This window comes from Lasioglossum baleicum, chromosome 8 (assembly GCF_051020765.1).
Source record: "Lasioglossum baleicum chromosome 8, iyLasBale1, whole genome shotgun sequence".
In the NCBI taxonomy this organism is placed as follows: Eukaryota; Metazoa; Arthropoda; class Insecta; order Hymenoptera; family Halictidae; genus Lasioglossum; species Lasioglossum baleicum.
In genome coordinates, this window is record NC_134936.1 from 1,204,351 (window position 1) to 1,226,750 (window position 22,400).

At 39.6% G+C, this 22,400-nt stretch overlaps 1 protein-coding gene across 1 annotated transcript in view; it reads right to left on the reverse strand.

Moving 5' to 3' along the window:
- Dopecr (G-protein coupled receptor DopEcR) overlaps positions 1-22,323 on the reverse strand; it is a 50,133-nt gene extending 27,810 nt beyond the window's left edge. The window contains exons 1-3 of the mRNA XM_076428734.1: positions 22,165-22,323; positions 9,351-9,570; positions 1,920-2,349 (exon numbers count right to left, since the gene is read on the reverse strand). Coding sequence (XP_076284849.1) covers positions 1,920-2,349; positions 9,351-9,570; positions 22,165-22,276 — 762 coding nt within the window. The 5' untranslated portion in view covers positions 22,277-22,323. The remainder of the gene's footprint in view (positions 1-1,919; positions 2,350-9,350; positions 9,571-22,164) is intronic.
- Between the last annotated feature and the right edge of the window lie 77 nt (positions 22,324-22,400).

Below are 22,400 nucleotides of genomic sequence, written 5' to 3' on the forward strand. Positions count from 1 at the left end.
CTAAAGGTAGGCTATACTGCAATAACGAAATAAATTTATTCGTGTATATAACAATATACAATGTAGCGATTATATTATAAGCGACGATTTTGTACAAAATTTTAATAGCGATATGTACAAAAAAGAAAGTATACCGCAAGAATTTGCAAATTTAATTATAGAAAGCGAAAGCGAATTTACCAGCGAAAGCGATGATTATAATTAGCAGGTCGCAAATATACATTTTTTAAAACTTAATTTGTGTTTATTTAACAATATACAAGAATAAATTTATTTTAAATTTATTTTATAAATTTGTTATAGCAGTATAGCCTACCGTTAGGTAGAATAGAATGCTATCGAAAACAATAGCAGTGATTGTAATTAGCAGGTCGCAAATACACATTTTTCAAACCTTAATTTGTGTTTATTTAGCAATACACGAATAAATTGATTTCATTATAGCAGTATAGCCTACCTTTCCGAAGCAAATCAGCTTGTATAAGCGTACGGTGTTTTCTGCGCCACTCGGTAGCATGCTCCACGCGGTACGCGGCAGCGGTAGTGGTAAGAGTGGGGCAAGCGAAGGCAGGCTTAACGCAGCTTGATGGCGAGAGACGGAAACGTAAGGGGCCGGGTACGCCGTACATCTGGCAACCCTGCTCGTGAGCTGGTCGCGAGCTGGCTGTCACACGTAGGGTGGGGAGAACTGCAACACGAGCCGCTCACGAGCCGCTCACGATCCGCTCAAGAGCCGCTCTTGGAGCTACGAGTTGTACATGCCTGCTCTACACGATATGTCTCCGTGCAAAACACAGACCGTTGTAAAAATATCGCATCTTTACTGGAACTCCTTAACAAAGCCATGGAGAATATGTTCGCAAAGGAAAAAGTTACTTAAAATGAGCTCGGAAATCACCCCTATTAAGGAAGTACAACATTTTTGGGACACCCTGCATACTCTGCAGAAGGGCGACTTTGGTGTGCAGAACCTGTAGTTATAAGTCATTATGCATAAACGATTGAAAAAGACTGAAACTTCTTTATACACCTGATATAAACTTCTTTCATTTGTGCATTTTTTAATAACATTCTATAGTTGATAATATATGACGATGACACCGAATGGACCCTGCGTTCACCAAGCGCAGATTGATCAATAATGTATTTACCGTTTCGTTGTATTACCTTCTCTCATCCTCTGGTCACTTAAGTATTACCTCATTTATACGAAGTAATTGTTTTTTTCGTACGATTTTCCATTAACCCTTTTGATGCTAAATACTTCTGACTGATTGGTGCCGTATTGGCTGCGTTATATGATGCAACAGAATAATTTGGATCCTACATACGCTCCTCGGATGACAATTGATGCAATTCGATACTATGAGATGTCTGATTTCGTTTTGATCGTGCTGTACATGGATAAGCTTACTTCAAAAATGAAATTGCTCATGGAATGCATTCGAACGAGTGTGAATGTACAACGAGAATGAATGAAATGTCGCTCGAGAATGTTTCGGATAAGTACTTCCGAGGAGCATATGTGCATGTCGTCATTTCTAACCACACAACGGAGGAACACTTGTTCGCTGAATGTTGCTTAGCACCGAAGGGGTTAAAGGAATTTTACAGTGCTCAAAATACGGTTGGTCAGAAAAGTATTCAACCAGCTAAGACATTCAACGAATTTCACATGAAACCACAGATTCGCAAATAACAAACCAAAATCGATTTTCGACGGACGTTTGTCCGTTCGTTTCACTATAGACGGTTTTATATGTGAAACAAACCGATTCCATGAAAAATAGATGTCGATTTGCTGTTATATTTGCGAGGCTGCAATTCTACGCGTGCTTCGTTTGCCAGCGTGCGTAAGGTGGCAGAGTACTTTTCTGGTCAACTGTAAATGAAAAACAGCCGGAGCAAGCCGAGTTTACCTGAGGCGGTCCATTAACGACAGCGTATATCCGTAGACCGGCGTACGGTGCCCATGAGACCCAAAAAACCATCACCAGAACAAAGGACATGATGTGACTCGGATTGCTCAGGTTTTCCGAGAGCGCAGTCGCGTACTCCTTGTCGTGAATCAGTACACCGGACCGCAGTCGCCTCATCATTGTGAAGATGTAGCAATAGGTGTAGACGATGGTGATGACCGACGGGCCTAGTACGAGAATCGATAGTGTGATGGTGTATGCAGCCATGTTGCCCCAGTCGAGCATACAGATGAACGCCTCCCGATCGAAAATCGGCTTTTGGAAACCTAACAGGGGTGGGCAGCACATCATCGCCACACTGATCCACGTGAAGACCATCCAACACTGACATCGGGTTTTCGTTTGCACGGTCTCGTATCGCAATGGTTTTCTGCGGAACGGAATCGCTCGATTATAGCAGTAACAATTGGTTCAACAATGTGTTAGTCAGTGAGAATTCAATAGAGGTGTCGGGTATCCGATCTTCACGCCGGGTCAGGATCCCCAAAGTTCGCAAGGTTTGACTAATCGAAATTTTAAAACGTAAAATGAGATTGAGAGCTCATGGAAAAGTATCATACTCACGTGACTGCGGATCTTTATGCATTTATGAGGAGATTGGTTGGGTAAAATATAAAACAGTAACAGATTTAGGATTTTCAAGAATGTTGCAATGTTACTTTGAATGTAACAAAGTCGTTAAGGAATGAAATAAATTTTTATTCCTACTTCCCACCAGGCTTGCCATATTCCGGGCGGTACCAGGCCCCTTACCTCTGCGCCCCTCGCCCATCTGCTGGGCTAAGCAGATGCTCCCACTGGCGAGGAGTGGGGCAAGCCAGGCGGGCTTAGCCCAGCAGATGGGCGAGGGGCGCAGCGGTAAGGGGCCTGGTACCGCGCGGAATATGGCAAGCCTGCTTCCCACAATTAATCTATATACATATATAAAAAAAAGAAAGTCCTGACTCACTGACTCATCAAATCCCAGGCTAAACCCTTGGACCTAGAAAGCTGAAATTTTGCACAGAGGTTTCCTTTGTGATCTATACAAGGAATAAGAAATTCGAAATTCAACCCCTAAGGGGCGAGAAGGGGTTGCAACGTTTGTATGAGGAATATTTTATTTGTGATTGGATTTGCTTGAAACTTGGTCTTAATGCTGTTTGATATAATTAATCAAACACTTATTTCGGCATTTTAAAAAATTCAACCCCTAAGGGGGTGAAAAGGGGTTTTGAAATCTAAGATGGCGACGTGACATAAAAGTAAAACTCTATAGGTGTGAATGGGGGGTTAAAAGGTTTTATGGAGAAACACTATCAATTTCCGAGGGCATTAAACGGTTTCCTGTGTGAGCGAAGCCGCGAGCAAAAGCCAGTGCCAAATATTTCTATTTTGCATAAAGATCCGCAGTCTGGTGATCACAAATTTTTGAGATCCTGAAACTTTACTTCATCCGATTGTAGCTTCGAGTACCCGAACATAGCAAACTGTCGGAATCCCGAACCCAAAATTTCGGGCACCCAGTCCAGTGTTGCCTGATTAAGACTTGTATCCCACTCTACCCTTCCGGCACTGCCCGGGGCACATGACGTCTTTCGTCTCTGTCGCGCACTTAGACCATATATGTATACTTATAGACCCGGCATAGGATATGCATAAGACGCAGTGTTCCATGATAACGGAGTATCTGGTGTCCACAAGTCACGATAATTCAAAATGGTAGATAGTGATATAAAAGCAAAGTATACAAGTGTATGGTAAACATTACGTTTAGGGGAGACACCTCGAATGACCTTGAACTTGATCTACCCGGCACTCGGACTTAGTTTCCGAGATAATTGCAAAAAACTATTGTTAGTACTGAATTGAATTTCCCGTATTCGTGCACGCCCCATGTCAACGTAAACCTGCTCCGGCGCGGCGCGGCGTCTGTTTTTGTAAACACGTTGTGAAGATCAGAAACAAAACGGGGTCTCACTCTGGCCATAGGTATACATAGTAAAGCCGAGCTCACAAAGAAATAGTAGGTAGTGTTCCTTCTCGAGAATTTCTCGAGAAATTTTATAATTGGTTATTTCTCATTTCTCGAGAAATTACAGTATTTCTCGAGAAATTTAAATCTAGAAAATTTCTTATTAATCTCATTTATTTTATAACATATTTTCGGAAATGAACAAATACATATACAGTCGGTGTACAAAGTATTCGTACACATTAAAAAAACGAATTACTTTTTCAAAATTGGACCCAACAGCTTGAGTTTCTTTTCAGACGTTAGAAGGATTAGTTTACTAGCTAATGTGTACATAATTTTTTCTAAAAATTGTTATTGGTCGCAATTGCGAAGGAAATAGTAAAGGTCACGATTTTTAAATTTTTCATCTGTACCTGTAATAAAAATTTAAAAGGCGCCTCTGGTAGGTCTAAGTCCGAAGCCGAGTCTACAATATAAATTATATGGTTTAAGATCACGCATGTGTCACCATGTCACGTGACTAATCCGGTAATGTCAGAGAGATAACTGTATTCCCCTCAATTTCCACGATCCGATGATGCCGATGGCAACAGTGATCCTCGAGTTGGGTCAGGTCGAGACCTCGACAAATTGCAATACTCGGATACCCGAAGCTGCAGTCGGGTAGAGTCAGGTTTGAGGATCCCAAAAGTTTGGAATTACATGATTATGGCCCTCCAATGACCTTTTAATCTAACTTTGTATTTTACCTTTTAGATTCAAAATGATGTTTATATTGCTTACTACAGTAAAGTCCCGATCTAGCTCCCATCGCATGTTCCGAGCAGGGACTGAGATCGTGTAGGGAAACTATTATTTTATGAGTGCGTCGACCGCGCCGATAGTACAAAGGATGCCGAACGTAGAAAAGGACCGCGCGGCAGCTCGAGCTTCTTGTCCTCTCGCGGGGATGACCCCCAGTGGAACGGGTAGGTGAAGGAACAGTGATCCCGGAGATCCTCAGGGAGCTAGATGGCGACTTTACTGTATAGTCAGATATGATAATCTGCAGGAAGAAAAATACTTGACAATGTGTTGTGTGAAATAATATTACAACTTTTAGTTTCAATTCGAATTCAGGAAGCATAATTACTTTACTTTTTGATTCGCTCGAGACAAACTTGACTCGGCTGCGGCTTCGGGTTCCCTGATATTGCAAATTTTCGGTATCCCGACCCGACCTGACCCGACTATTATTTCGGATAACAGAACTTTATAAAATGTCGGGATCGAGCAAATTTCCCAACCCGGCACGAACCCGAAATTTTGGGTACCCGCACACCTCTAGATTTCAATGTTCAAATAATATGTTCAGAAGAGTGTTTAATGGTCCTTTGTATGCGGTAACGCTCATAATGATTCGAACGATAGCTACTCGCATACTAAATGCAAGAAAATTCATGATTAAAACACGGTATAATAATCTCTCGATCTATGGACGTGAAAGAAATGTGCAGGATGCTTGTCATTTTATCCTCACTGAATTATACACTCGGAAGCACGATCGTCGAGAAATGTAACACGATATAGGATTAATAGGTGGAATAATATTAATTTAATAACAAAACTGTTTTGTTTTTTGTGACTTTTCTTTTACCAACATGTTTGTGACATTTTCCTTGTTCGATTGACGATTCAGTGAAACCTCGATTATTCGGGTTCAACATTCGAGATTAACAGTTCAACATAAAGCGATCCGTGTAGAATAGAAAAATAGAAAAATTTTCATAATAAAAGTTCCGTAGAAAGCAATTAAAAGCAGAACAGTTTTATTATAATGTTTTTTTCAATAACTAATGCAGAGAAATAGATTTGAAATTTGGTTTTAGCGTTTCAGAGTCCGAGCCCAAAAAAGAAAATATTATTTAAGAATTTTTAAGTGCTACACAATATTGCAATCAAGACTATAAATGGTTATCGGAAATGGCGATAACATGGAATAGTTCTATTTTTAAGCGTAATAATATTTTGTCTTCGGAATGTTTATAACCGTTCGATTAATTGTGAGCGATACCGTAGATAGTGTGCATTAATTATAATTTTTCTTTTCTTACATTTTCGTAATTGCTTTAAATATCGTTTAATATGTAACACATTGTGAAAATCTGACACCTTGTGTAATATTGTAAAGTAATTTTTAGAATGTTATGACTTCATTGTGTGAATAGTTCAACAAATCACCTGTAATTAAAGATGTCATTTATAATTACCAAAGAGCAAGTGAAATCAGTTTGTGAATTGTGTTAATGTGAATAGCGATGTACTGTAGAGATGTACTGTAAAATTCATATCTCGGTTACACTTCACCTGAGGAAACCAGAAATTTTTAACTTATTTTTATATAATCCTGTAGATTTTCACGAGAAAATGCCGGAAATCCAAGTTGTATCTTAGGAATCCGCTGGTTCAAATGTTGTGTGTTTAAAATTCAGCGATTTTTGACAATTGACAGTTGGCGCGCCGGGCAGACTGTGCCAACTCGCGTCTAGGTCGCGCTCTGATTGGTCCGTATTTTTCGTTAATAACTCCTAAACAAAGCCGCGGATAACATTTTTGCAAAGGAAAATGTTGCTTCAAATGATCTGAGGAAGCTCCCATTTCCGGCTGTTGAAGGAATTTTGGGACACCCTGTAGAATACGCCTATGCTAGCCAAGACCGAACATTTCTTTTTTCTTTACACCCCGTACATCTCAAAGGTAGTCGCTTTACATTATCGACATCACCGCGTGCTTGTGTTGCCATCGTAGCGGCTTCTAGATACCAACATGAAGGCGCCCTTACCTGTCAAAAACGGCAAAAATCGCTGAATTTTAAACACACACAACTTTTGAACCAGCGGATTCCTATGATTAAAAATTGGATTTCCGGCATTTTCTCGTGATAATCTACAGGATTATACATATAAAAATAAGTTTAAAGTTTCTGGTTTCCTAAGGTGATTTTAGCCCATATATTTTTGAGTTAAAAGTTATTCGTTACTACCTTTTCCGGTATTAGGGTATAACTACCCTTGTATCAATCTCCTGTAATCAATACTACAGATTTATCGCGATTTGGATGTCATGATGTCGTAAAGGGCTTTTCCCAATTTTCACACCTTTCTCAAAAAGATTCGAATAATTTGTGGTATTTTATGTAAACCAGAGCTTAAGCTATGTGTAATTATGTAAGAAAGTATGATAAAAATTTCATAGATTTTCAATGAATATATATGTAAATTGTTTTTCTATACTATAATTTATAGTAGTTACTTTGATAAACAAAGATAGTAATTCGTAAATATATTTTTGTGAGTAAATAAGAACTATACTATGTACAATAACTCGGTATCTGTTGGTTGTGTAAAAAAACATTTTAATGAATTACTACTGTATTTGGCATTTTAAGGGATGCATTGAATGAGTACAATTTGATTTTTTCATATCACATTTTTCTGTAATATTTTGTACTTCATGTAATTTTGCATTTACACCGGAGTATCTGATACTTTTTGTTTTTCTTTACTACTAATTGTAAGACATTGTAACAAGTATACTAGTTTATTAAAATCTCTATGATATTATACATTTTTGTTTGATTCCATCGTTTGCTGTACACTTTTATTCATCTTAACCCTTTCGGTCATTGGCGTCCCCATACAGGGTGTCCCAGCTAACTTGACCACCTTGAATATCTTTGTTGTTTTTAAAGATACGTCAAATGTCTGAAGGACAAAGTTGAATGGTAAAATGGGGCTCATAAGATACCAACAAAATATTTTTTAATGGAATTTTTTTATGAGATTTCAAGGTCACCTTAATTTTTTTTAATGGAATGAGGTATTTTTTAATACATCAATCGATGCAGCTGGACATTCGTTATAAAATAGTACTAACCTATATATGTCGAAAAGTTAGTAGTTCAGGAGATATTTCAATTTAAAAAACTCTAAAATATTAAAATTAGTGTTTACTTACTTATGTAACGTCTTAGTACGACAGTAATGGTATTTTAGAGTTTTTTAAATTGAAATATCTCCTGAACTACTAACTTTTCGACATACATAGGTTAGTACTTTTTTATAACGAATGTCCAGCTGCATCGATTGATGTATTAGAAAATACCTTATTCCATTTAAAAAAATGAGGGTGACCTTGAAATTTCATAAAAAAATTACATTAAAAAAAATTTTGTTGGTATCTTATGAACCCCATTTTACCATTCAACTTTGTCCTTCAGACATTTGACGTATCTATAAAAACAACAAAGATATTCAAGGTGGTCAAGTTAGCTGGGACACCCTGTATAAGGACATACTAAATAAATTTAGTAATTATGTTTCTTCTATCGATCGTATTTGCTGTTAATAAATTTTTAAATACATTTCGGCGCAACGGTTCGATCGTTTATTACGAATTATATTACGTTTGCTTTGGGGAAATTTTCCCCAACGCGATTCAAATAAATCTTGAGAAAGATCCAAATTAGGATCGAAACGTTGATTTTATTTGACATTTAGCAAAATTGTTTTATAATTCGTAATAAACGATCAAACCGTTTTGCACCGAAAGAATTTAAAAATTTATTAAATTTAGTAATATATTAAACATTTATATTTTCAAAGAATTGCTCAGCAAAGTCATGATTTTTTTTCCAGCAATAAATAATTCGTGACGCGAAAGGGTTAAACAAACTGGTATTCCAAATATGCTGCACTTCCTCTACACTCTACTAATATTACCCCTGGTATAGAAACTATTCGATCAAAATCGTGAATATGATTATTGTAGGAATTACTAGAGCGTATATTAAATGTTGTATAAGAGTTAATGATATTTAAGAAAAATATTGATAAAATGGTAAATTCGTCTGCCTGTTTACTAAATATAAACCAATAAAGTGTTTCTACGTAAAAATTATAAAAAAATTCAAATAGCAGTGACAAAGCATTGGAAATAAAGTTTTTAATATTTCTAACGATGAAGATGACGATAGGACATACCAGAAAAGAGTTCGGAATACTTGGGGATGATTATATTGATTAATACTATGTTAACGTTTTATACATATATGTTTTATATTATTGTTAATGGAAATATAATATTTTCCACATTCAAAATATGAATAATTACAATGATAGACATTTGAGTAAGCAGTTTGATCGAATATGTTTTTGCCACAGAAATCATAACTTTTCAATTACGCCACTTTTTCGGGCAAATTGACCACTGCCTCATGGGAACTGGCTCAACTTTGTCTATCGATTCATAATACGGGCGCATTGAGTAGTTAGGCAAATGAATTCATGGGTCTGTAAACTGTTTGAATGCGGTGTATTGTTGGTCGTGTAGAAGCCATGAAACTGAAACAATATTGATATCAAACTTGGACGTACCTGATGGCTAAGTAACGATCCACGGAGATCCACATGAAAGTGTACACCGATACCGCCCAGAGAGTAACTTCCAAATAACCAACGAGACGACACACGATGTCCCCATAGACCCATCTTCGAAGCAGCGCTGGATACACCGAGAGCGGAACCACCAGCAGACCGCAGAGAAGGTCCGCCGATGCGAGAGACAGCAAGTAATAGTTTATCACCTCGGAGGGACCTATGCAACGTAAACAATTGGCTGTAGCCCTATTTTCAGTCACTTTAACACTAGGTTTACGCAGTAGTAAAAGTAACTACAGAGTCTGCGTCACTTGATTAAACGCAGTGATATTTTTCTTCTATTGGTGTTTACTAAACTTAGAATCAATATTTTCTATATTCCTACGAACAGTAAACACATGAAATATTAGGTGTGCAAATAAGTTCCTTCATTTTTTTTTCTACGATCATAACTTCTGACTGGATTCGAATTCCTTCCCGATTTTGGTGCCATCTGAAAGAGCGTTCTTTTAGTTTTAAGAAGAATCGTGATGAGCGCTCTAAGAGTTTCCGTAGAGGTGTGCGGACGTCCGAGATATCGGACTCGGTCGGACTCGGAAATAGTCGGGCGGTCTCGGTCGGGCGTCCGTGACAAATGAACGCTCGCACAGTGGGGTATTTCGTTGAAAGAATGGAATAAAATATTGTAGCGTTATTTATGGGCTCAGGGTCATAAATAAGTAGGTCGTTGGATTCGTCTTGACGCTAGCTATAAGATTATGATATAAGAAATGTACTTTAACGTTTAAAAAATCAAAATACTTCTTATTTTTTGTCGAAAAAAATTTTTTGTCGAAATTTTAAATATAGAATATTGTACATGTCTAAACACTGTTCAACTTTTATTTCAAACATTTTGTCGTCAGATTATCCGAACTCTTGAAAAGTAGTGATAACTGAATGCTTTGATTACGATGTACTGAGTTGAGATAGGTGTACAAACTCCTCACAGCTTTCATTCTGTTATCATCTAAATTAGTATTGATATTAATAGTCCAACATTACCAATTATTCTGTAAGTTTTTTTTCGATTTCAAAACTTTATTGACGATTGTGGTAAACTATTGCGCTGTATTCCGCACTCTTTCTTGTACCATTACATTCGATGAAGGTTTACGATCATAGTCCAAAAAGAATTGGTTCCGAATCGTTCTGAATTGGAGAGTTATAACTAATTAACTTCCCGATTTTATAGGGAAGTTATTGTAATGACCCCGAAAATCGAAAATCGATTTTTTAGCAGATCTTTACGTTTCATGGTCATTGCAGTCATTTTAGACTATTTTCAGCAAAATGTTCGTATGTGTGTGTATATGTGTGTGCGTATGTATGTCCGTTTCTATGGTATCAAATTTTTCGTTAACGTTTTCTGAAAAAGTAACAACGCGATCAGAATGATGAATGATGCAATCAACGTGCCCCGTCGTAACTTAGAGCTGATTAGATTTTGGTCCATATTGGTCAAGTAGTTTTTTAGATTTTTAGTTTTTTTCGAAAGGAGTTCATTCAACAATGCAATTTATACGAGAGAACGGAAAGTTTCCACCGAAGAAACAAACGTAATTACACCAAAAATTCTTTTTTAAAATTAAAAAACAATTTTTTAATTAAAAAAAAAAATTTTTTTTGTACCTTACGCTAATGTTTCCGATTATAATAATCGAAAATTATCCCAATGCAAGAGTGAGTAAATCATCTCTACTCCCAAGAATACATTTTCAAAGAATATCGATGAAAGTACAAAAAAAATTTATATTACCATCTTTAAAAAAACAATCAGTTCAAAACGAATTATTAACTGAGATTAAATTGAAAATTAATATAAACTATATGATAATTATTAATAACATTGATGGTGAAAACGGATTGGTTAATGGAGCACACACACACACATGCGCAATATTAAAATTTATTACTTTTCAAGAAAATACTAAAATTCCGTCTATATTGTGGTTAGATTTTCAATTGGCCAGAGTAGGAGTGAAAGTAAGAACTCGTTATCGTGATTATATGAAAAATGCAAATATTGATCAAAATTTTACAGCAATAATAAAAATATCGAATCAAGTAAATATGACGAGTGAGGAAAAATATCAAATCACACGTAGTCAATTTCCAGTGGTTCCAGCTGAAGCGATTACGATTCATAAAAGTCAGGGACAAACATACGAGAAAGTATGTTTGGATTTTAAAAAATCAGAAAGGCGAACTTTACAAATGTTGTATGTAGCACTGAGCAGAGTTTCAAAATTGAGCGCGGTTTATATATTTTGGGACAATTTAAATTAACAGTATCGAAGAATACCAAGATCAATACTGCAAACCCGGATAATGATGAGTTGTATCGTTTGCGAAAAACTAATTAAGACAATTTATTTTGCAACATTAGTATGCTATAACAAGGAACCAAGCGAGCAACGAGCCTACCATGTTGGTTTAATGCGACGCCATATAGCAAACATTTTGATAAGTTGAAAACTATTGAATTTCCCTGAAAACGTATAATCTTATTAAAACGTACTAAAAATAATGATAATAATATACTGCAACTAACGAATGGGGAAGTGCTTTGTGTGGGTCTTGGAGAGTCACACACGAAATAAAAAAAAACATTAATAGCTATAGGTACTACTAGCCATGCGTACCACTAGTAGTAGTAGTAGTAGTAGTGGCGGGTTATTGCCGAGGAAGGGCAATTCCCCTCGCTTCCTTAGGGCACACCGGATCCAACCAGTTTCACAATTGGTGCTGCCGGCACTCGGCTCTTTTGCGGGTTGCAGTTATCCACGTTTTTCAGCCGTCCCCTCTGTTTTATTCGACTCGGGCCATTTTCAGAGTCGTCGACTTACTAGACGGGTCGGTCATCATTGATGAGACGGGCCATGCTACCTAATTTGTCAGTTTTTTTTTGAGCTGTTTTACGGCTCGGTGTGAACGTCGGGTCCCCTCACCTCCAGACCTGCAGGGTGTCTCGCCTGCCCTTTCAGACTCCCCCCACTTCACCATAATTTTCATGTCGAATGCGTCAAGTTTTGAAGCCCGTCCTTACTCTGTTTCTGGATAGTCCAGAAACCTGCCAACACCCTCTCCTCCGCCTGTGTTGTGAGTCTATTGGGAGTTCAAAGTGCAAAGGACCGCGTATTGTTTGACCATTGGGAAGAAGTTACTGCTACTTCGGATCCAATCCGACTTCATCGAAAAAACGGCTGGGCCGAGATATCAATTCCATTCGGTCTTCACCTGCCGAACCTACTTCGCGATGGGGTTGAGAAGGAAGGGTTCACCAACTTCACCGAAATCTGTCTCCTGAGAGATTTTGATATCAGGTTCATCGAGATCTTCCTTCTTCGGTGGGCTTGACACATCCTAGAAAATATGGCTGATTGTATGGTTCTGGTCGGTGTTCAGCTATTAGCTCCGTCCACCCGGGCCTTTCCCTTAAAGGTTTCTTAATTCCGCTTGCGTTTCTTGATTCCATTTTTAGTAGGGTCCGTGTCCAGTTTCCACAGTGGTACCATTTGTTGGCTGACCACCCCCTTTTCCTTACTCTATCCCCCAAACAGGGGAGATAGAGCAGCGGCGGGTACCCTTATGAGGCGGGATGGCCAACTTGGGCTTCCAACAGTTCACCGATTCCCTGGATAAAGGGGAAATTGTTGCCATTGGTTGCCCTATGACCCCGACAGTAGGTACCGAGCCCGTAGCAGGAGAAAAAACCACCTTGGAAATTTAAGGTCTTTGCCCACTAGACGCCTCTTCTGCCTACCTGCGTCATCGCTCCGTCCCCGTTTTGGGTTTCTTCTGTGTATTTCAATGGGACTGCGACTACTATACCTGCAATGGCGCTATATACCTGCAGGCGCAGGTACAGTAGGCGCAGTCCCATTGAAATACACAGAAGAAACCCAAAACGGAGACGGAGCGATGGCGCAGGTAGGCAGAGGAGGCGTCTAGTGGGCAAAGACCCTTATGCCACACCCGGGAATCGAACCCTGGAGCGAGCGAAGCGAGCGAGCAAAAACAACCCTACTTTGCGAGCGAGCGAAGCGAGCGAGCAACAATAACCCTCTAGTTTAAGTAGAAATGAGCCTCGAAAGTGGCGACTTTAGTTTCAAAATCGAAAAGAAACTTACAGAATGATTGGTAATGTTCAAATATTAATAAAAATATTAATTTTGATGATAACAGAATAAAATCGGTGAGTGCCCTGTACACCTATCTGAACTCTGTACATCGTAATCAAAGCATTCAGATATCACTACTTTTCAAGAGTTCGGATAACCTAACGACAAAATGTTTGAAATAAAAATTGAACAGTATTTAGACATGTACAAAATTCTATATTTAAAATTTCGGAAAAAATTTTTTTCGATAAAAAATAAGAAGTATTTTGATTGTTTAAATGTTAAAGTACATTTTTCATTTCATAATCTTATAGCTGGCGTCAAGACGAATCCAACGACCTACTTATTTATGACCATGAGCCCATAAATAACGCTACAATATTTTATTCCAGTTTTTCAGCGAAATACCCCACTGTGGCTCGGGTAGTCCGATACTGTCGGATATACATATACAATTGCGATTTCGGACCCAGACCAACAATTTCGGGCAGTTTAATCTCATTCTCATCGTGTATAAATTATAATTGATTTTTAATATACATTTTTAAATTTAATGAATTGTTTGTGTAGTACTACCAAGCGTTTAGTACTATAAATAATGTAAATACGTAAGGGAAACTAATTTCTATGCACAGAGATACTCCATAAGGGTACCTACCAGAAGGGTAGTTATAGGGTAGGCATTGTTTAATAAATTATGTAAGGAGATGTCATCTCTGAGCGGCGAGAATTCCGTCAAATGTCACGTCGTTAGTAACTGTAACGACGCGACGAGACGATTCGATATTTGTTATTATGTTTATCGATTTCGTTATTCATATTTGCAATATGCGATTTCTTTGTCATTCTGGTTCGACGTACGAAAATGAAAAGACGTGTGCTATCTCAGACGAAGATTCAGACGGGATAATTCATTAATTGTATTCGTAATATTTCAAATTACGTCTTGAATTATTTCGTGTTTGCGATCGCACTATTCTATTGACGACTTAAATCCTACAATTGTGTTATCTTATGGTATCTTGTTCGTGTATATAATTAGAGTTTTCAAGATTCAGAATTTATTAAAAATCGACTTCGCAGCCAAAAATTCAGGAAAAATGCACAATCGTGTGTCCTACCAACTAGAACAAAAGAAATGAATTAACTAATTAAACCATGCTCAACCTATAACTACTCTTGTATTGACTTGAAACTATCCACAGAGCGTTATCTGGGGTCCCTATAATAAAATCGGTGTGTCTATTGTCGCCGTGACAAGAGTCCGTATTGCTGAGAGCTGACAAGAAGATCCCCGGGGGGGCACAGAGGCAAGAGGGGTCTCCAGCTAGCGCCGCCTACCCCCACCTCTGACGGTCCCGTACTCGCCGCGTCACCACGCCCTTTCAGCTGCTACGTCACACGACGCATAGTAGCAGGATTCCCGTATTTACGGAGGGCTACGATGTTTCACCACTTACAGCCAATATTCAATGCCGTGAATACGAGGATCCTATTGCAGTCATGAAAAGTGACAATTTACACAAGGAGAATGCAAAGCCTTCGCGTCACAGATTTAGTTGAGACTTTACAGAGTTACAGATCTCGTTCCCCTGATTACGAATATACTCCATTATAGGGGAAACTATTCAGTAATTTTCGAGATATTTGCAAATTAAAGTTTTGTGGACGCAACATGTCAGTTTACATAGTTCACTCTTCTACTAAGTAATGGTGTGGCGTAGCGTGTAACGGGCTGATTGCCATTGTATCGTAGGATGCTGTGTATTAATACTATCAGTATATCGATAAGACGATATGTATCAGTTAGTCACCGATTCCCGTCTAAGGGTCAACTTTGGAAACCTTTGCCCGATGACTGTAATCTCCTCTCCGCCAAGCCCAGCGGACCTGGGACCTTCCCAGGTCAATAAGGAACGCTATATAAGCCTGTACAAAATTAACAATAAAGTTCAGTTCCTGATTGTACGTCTACTGTAACGCTCGTCGCAGTTCTTTCAAATACCTACCCGACCTCGTTCTACGGTTCGCGATCGTTAGGTGTTGAGTTCGTGCGTGAGTACGTTTTCCCCGTAACATTTTGGCGATCCTGCCAGGATTCCTTTTCGTGTGCTGGAAGAAAATCTTCAACGTCAACAACTACGGTCGATTGACGACGAAGACGGACTACGAGAACCCTTCCGAAGCAACACGTTGGAATCAACGGACCAGAGATTTGCACGAGAGAACGGACAGAAGCTGAGGAACAAGTCCTGAATGTTGCCATTACCAATCGGAGACTAAGAAGGAATCAGGGATTCCTTTTCGTGTGCTGGAAGAAAATCTTCAACGTCATCAACTACGGTCGATTGACGACGAAGACGGACTACGAGAACCCTTCCGAAGCAGCACGCTGGAACCAACGGACCAGAGATTTGCACGAGAGGACGATCGAAATACTCAGAGACCACCAGATCTAAGGAGCCTGCTAGAAGCTGATGACCGAGTCCTGAAGGTTGCCATTACCAGTCGGAGACCAAGAAGGAATCAGGGTAAACTGAGGCACTGGTTTTAAGGACTACCAAGATGTCCACTCAACTTGAGGAAACCCTCCGAGCAATTACCGATTCGTTGCGAGCTCTAACCGCGCAACAAGAAAAAATAGCGGAAAGTGTAGCGACACTAATAGGCGAGAACGAAAAACGGAAACAGGAAAGATTAAATTTATATAAAATGTTGAGACCAACACTTACGGACGACGGGACTACAGCTACAAACGGCGACGCTGCCGCGTATTCTGCCGGCGACAAAGAAGCAGGTGACGAGGACGAAGACTATTTTCAACAGCCTCCGCTGGGTACATCCCGACGTTACATTCGCCCGGTTGACGACAACACAGAGTTCAGGTACGAGGAAATTAGATTGCGGAAGGCCAAAGACTTGGTAGACACGATAGATTGTCTTAATGGACGTGACGACTCTGGAATCGAAGACTTTATACGTTCAGTCAAGCGCGCTAAAGATCGTTGTTTTGAACCGGATGTTCTACTCGATATAATTCGTACCACTAAAATTACCGATCAAGCAAAAAAAAGTATACGGTTTTTAGAGATAAATAGTTATGAAGATCTGTATGAGGCGCTAAGAACATACGTGTTCCCATCTGTCTCACCCGACGTCGCGAGAAATCGATTAGCTAGTGTGATTCAAGGGAGAATGGAAAGCGTTGCGAATTATACCCTTCGTTTTAAACACCGACTCAATGAATATCGGTACGCGATGCAGAACGAATATACGGTGCCTAGTATGAGGCGAATAGCTCTTGATGTTTTAGATAAGGAAGTTGTTAAGACGTATATTAAGAGTTTGCGTTATGAACTCGCCGTAGTTGTACACCCACACAAACCGAGTAATATTGCAGAGGCACAAAGATATGCCTTAGAGGCCGAAACATGGGAGAGAGACTGTAGAAACAAACGTGAAATTAATAGATCGGTACCTTGGAATGATCACGTAGAATGGCCCGCGAATTATAGTCCTACCACCGATACGGGTTGGACCGAATGCGCAGAGCGGTTCGCGAACCACAGATCTGTAGCTGATAAGGATTTAACCGAACGCTCAGAACGGCCAACAAATTCGAGACAGTTCACAAAACCGGTAAATTCGTTAAGGGATTCGCCCTTCGAGAACTCAGTAGGGACCAACTCTTTCAAGCGGAATGTCCTGATAAAATGTAATCGCTGCGGAAAGGTAGGGCACTACGCGAATCAGTGTCAAGATTTTTACATTTCGCCTCAACGCGAACCTCCGCGAATCAATGTCGTCTACAGCCAAGAGTCACGAATGTCAGAGAACGAGCAGGAAGATTGCGATTCATGCGAACGCGCTTTGAAACCAGAAATTTCGGACGATTTCTCCTGGACACCGGAGCAGGATTAAAATCAAAGAAAAACATTGTAATAATCGCAAAATTGTGAACGAAGAGCGAAATACAGTTGCTGCGAAAAACGAACGCACATCCGAATAAATGTACAGTAAACATTGACGAATTGACGTTCATACATGTCTCCGCCAGTAATAGATATATGTGTAGTCATCCCACAAAGCCAACTTGATGTACAAGTCGTATGTAAAGATATCAAAACGATTAAATTCACCGAACCAAGTCTCGTATCAAGCGCCGACGATTGCACTTTCCTTACACATAGAACATTGTTTAGAATCGTCGGGAACTCTAAGAATTTAACCTACGAATCAATTTACAAAAATATCGAATACACTAATTTTACACACGACTTTAATGAACTTAGACATGTCATACCAGAGCTACCATTGCGAATCGAGCACAATATTAACATCACACCGTCAAGTCCGTTGATATAGAAAAAAAAAAAAAACGCCTAAGACTTGGAGGACCAAGTCAACTCTAAGAAGGGGGATGTGTAACGGGCTGATTGCCATTGTATCGTAGGATGCTGTGTATTAATACTATCAGTATATCGATAAGACGATATGTATCAGTTAGTCACCGATTCCCGTCTAAGGGTCAACTTTGGAAACCTTTGCCCGATGACTGTAATCTCCTCTCCGCCAAGCCCAGCGGACCTGGGACCTTCCCAGGTCAATAAGGAACGCTATATAAGCCTGTACAAAATTAACAATAAAGTTCAGTTCCTGATTGTACGTCTACTGTAACGCTCGTCGCAGTTCTTTCAAATACCTACCCGACCTCGTTCTACGGTTCGCGATCGTTAGGTGTTGAGTTCGTGCGTGAGTACGTTTTCCCCGTAACAAGCGGCAGCGAGCTGAACTGCTATGCCGTGGGCTCGGGTTCGAGTTCCGTCGTAGTTACTTTTTTTATATTACTTTTTTTAGCTTTTTACATTAGAGACAGAGAGCGAGAGAGCGGGAGAGAGAGAGAGAGAGAGAATTATGAATTCTGGAATAAACTTACGCAAACTCTCTCCTCTCCCGCTCTCTCCCGCTCTCTCTCTCAAAAACTATTTTATATAATAGAAAAATGTATAAATATAATAGAAAGATATTAATTTATGGTGTTAATTACAGATAGGATTATAATATATATACAGGGTGTCCCAAAACCCCTTCGACTCCGGGAAATGGGAGGTTCCTTAGGTCATTTGAAGCAACATTTTCCTTTGCACCAATGTCAGCCGGGGCTTTGTTTAGGAGTTATTAACGAAAAACAGGGACCAATCAGAGCGCGACCTAGACGCGCGATGGCACGTTCAGCCCGGCGTGCCGGGAGACGAGCGTGGTGTAACGCCGCGATGCCGTAACGAACAAGAGTTTCTCGAGATTATGTGAATCCTCCCCGATTTGGATGAGCTTTGGATATGTTGTCAAGACCATGATTCTGGACAACATTACCCTTTACAGTTTTTGTCGGTCGGAAGAACTTTACTTGTCAATTCATATGGGTGGATCTCTTTACCCGACTTACGGCAACTGTACCCGAACGAGGGAAGAAGCAGAAACTGATTGTATTAAAAACTTACTTATTCAGCCGTAAATCCATTTGCTGCTTCGAAATGTGTGTCACTGGGTCACTCGGTGACGAACTGCACAGTTGTCTTCAGGTATACGACAGTACCGAAAGCTAAGCTGGACGTACGGCCAGGTCGACGAACTGCACAGCCGCTGGTAGAAGGCCTAAGGGATGCGCGGTCAAGTCGACGATCCAGAATTTAACTTTCACTTTCGAATCGATAAATAATTCGTATGTTTATTTCACACAGATGCCTTGAAATTTTTCCACACTCACAATCACTGTTCACATTTGTCAACACATAGTTATACACTAATAATAATTGCTTAAACTAATTAAACGATTATTTAATCCAATCACTAGACTGCGGATCTTTATGTAAAATGAAAGTTGGCTGCCGCTATTACAAGGGACAGGAGCCAGACAGATATTTGATTCTCACTGTGATCATTTTAAGAAGTTGAAAATAATACTATGGTGTTTTGAAATTATTTTAATCTCTCTACTGTTTTAAAATGCACCTACTCGTGTTTGCTACAAATGCATGAAATCCGCAGTCTAGTGATTACATTACCTGATTGTTGTGATTTGTGCAGCAGGACAAGGGATATGGCAATTATTATTAGTGCATAACTATGTGTTGACAAATGTGAACAGTGATTGTGAGTGTGGAAAAATTTCAAGGCATCTGTGTGAAATAAACATACGAATTATTTATCGATTCGAAAGTGAAAGTGAAATTCTGGATCGTCGACTTGACCGCGCATCCCTTAGGACTTCTACCAGCGGCAGTGCAGTTCGTCGACCTGGCCGTACGTCCCTTAGCTTTCGGTACTGTCGTATACCTGAAGACATCTGTACAGTTCGTCACCGAGTGACCCAGTGACACACATTTCGAAGCAGCAAATGGATTTACGGCGGAATAAGTGAGTTTTCAATACAATCAGTTTCTGCTTCTTCTCTCGTTCGGGTAACGTTGCCGTAAGTCAGGTAAAAAGATACACCCATATGAATTGACAAGTAAAGTTCTTCCGCGAACGTCAAAAAGTCTAAAGGAAATGTTGTTCAGAATCATGGTCTTGACAACATATCCAAAGCTCATCCGAATCGGGTAGAAGATAGTACAATCGATCAATTTGTAATTACAAGTTTTTACATTTATCGCGTAAACTAAAGCCGGCCGACAAAAACTGTAAAGGGAAATGTTGTTCAGAATCATGGTCTTGACAACATATCCAAATCTCATCCAAATCGGGTAGAAGATAGTACAATCGATCGATTTACAATTACAAGTTTTTACATTTATCACGTAAACTAAAGTCGGCTGACAAAAACTGTAAAGGGAAATGTTGTTCAGAATCATGGTCTTGACAACATATCCAAAGCTCATCCAAATCGGGGAAGATTCACATAATCTCAAGAAACTCTTGTTCGTTGCGGCATCGCGGCGTTACACCACGCTCGTCTCACGGCGCGCCTGGCTGAACGTGCCATCACGCGTCTAGGTCGCGCTCTGATTGGTCCGTGTTTTTCGTTAATAACTCCTAAACAAAGCCCCGGCTGACATTGGTGCAAAGGAAAATGTTGCTTCAAATGACCTAAGGAACCTCCCACTTCCCGGAGTCGAAGGGGTTTTGGGACACCCTGTATATATACGATTATTAATATGTGCTGTAGAATGTTAATGTCAATACTGATTTGAACAGTTTATAATAAGGATAGGAAACTAAGAAAGTTTTACGTCATGACAATTTTTCAGCAGTATTCTGTGCCTACTTTTGTGCCTACGCCGTTGAGTACCCTCACTGAGTACCCTAGGGTACGTCTGATTCCCTCTCTTCGTCCCGCGACTCGAGTAGTGGGGGTGACTGAGTCGGCCAATAGAACGCTCTAGTCGAAACTGCGTATGAGCCTAGGCGCCCCCCCCCCCCTCCAAGCCAACCAATCGGGCGCGCATTCTTGCCTACGTCACCGCATTCCTGCCAGGGATCTTCTTGTCAGCTCTCAGCAATACTTTTGCTGCGTATATTCACTTTTGACGCGTTCGTAAAAAACCCACTTCAGAATCTGAAGTTCAGATAGGCGTTTATTTACAAAACATTGAAAACGTAATTCACTGAGATGTGAGTTTTTATACGATTGCGACACTAGAAATACCATGTACTACAACATCACAACTTTGGTTTTTGCGGAATATGCTGTAAATGTAATGTTGAATCTCATATGTACGAAGTGTATACACATTTTTGACTTTCACTCTATATTTAATTTAATGATGCTTTCGGCGCTACCGTTTCGATAACTTAGTAAATCTAGCAATTTTGCAATACACTTTTCTTCTTTCCTAACGTTTCGGTTCAGTTTTGAACCTTTTTCAAAGGAAAAATTTGCGTCTACAAGACAATATATGTATATAATACAGTAAGTAGAATAGGTGAATTGAAAATGAGCAAAAAGGATATTAATACGTACTTGCTATAATAACTTTAGTTATGTAAATTAAGCATTGAAAAACTGATTTGTACACGCTGCTGGTTTAGAACGTACTGCGCGGTCAAAGTGACCGTTTGAACAGAGCCCAAAAACTGAAAACAGTGAAAACTGAACATATAGACATAGACACACTAGTCTGAACATAAGGATCGACCGTTCTTAAATCAATATATGGCGGTAAATTTGAAACCGTCCAACGATATTCAACACATGCTATTATACTAACCACAGGTGGTAGCTTTAAAAATCGACATTCATGATGTAAGACCAGCAGAAAGAAAATGTATTTTCTATTTATATACAAGAAAAGTTTATTGCAAAATTGCTAGATTTACTAAGCGATCGAAACGGTAGCGCCGAAAGCATCTCATTAAATTAAATATTTAACATTTACGATCGATAATCGGGATTATTTTCTCACTCTATATGTAGTAAAAGTTTCAGTGGATTTATAACTGTTTTCTGAGAACAGAAAAGTTAAAAGTAAAAAAATAACTGTTATATCACAGCTAATTGAAAATTTATACAGTTTCCTCCAAGCCTTGCTTAGGAGCTTAGACTGATGGCTTTTGAACTTTCAACTTAACTGACCCTCGCATATCGTGATCAATTGCTTTAGTTTCTTTATGCATGCAAGAGGTTCGGGCTATCTCGATGTACTTACCACGGAAATTAAGGTAGGTGGCGATGATAAGGAGATTCGACACGATGATGGCGACACCGACCACGAGGATGAGGCCCGCCTGCATGTGAGCCTCCAACGAGTGCTCCTCCATGCCGCCACCCTTTCGAGCTGCATCCCCCCACCCGCCCTTAGGTGCTGTTACCCGTCACCCCCACCCCCTCCCCCACTGATAGAAATCCTCCAAGAAACAGGTGCTGGACCTTTCTGGTAGCTCG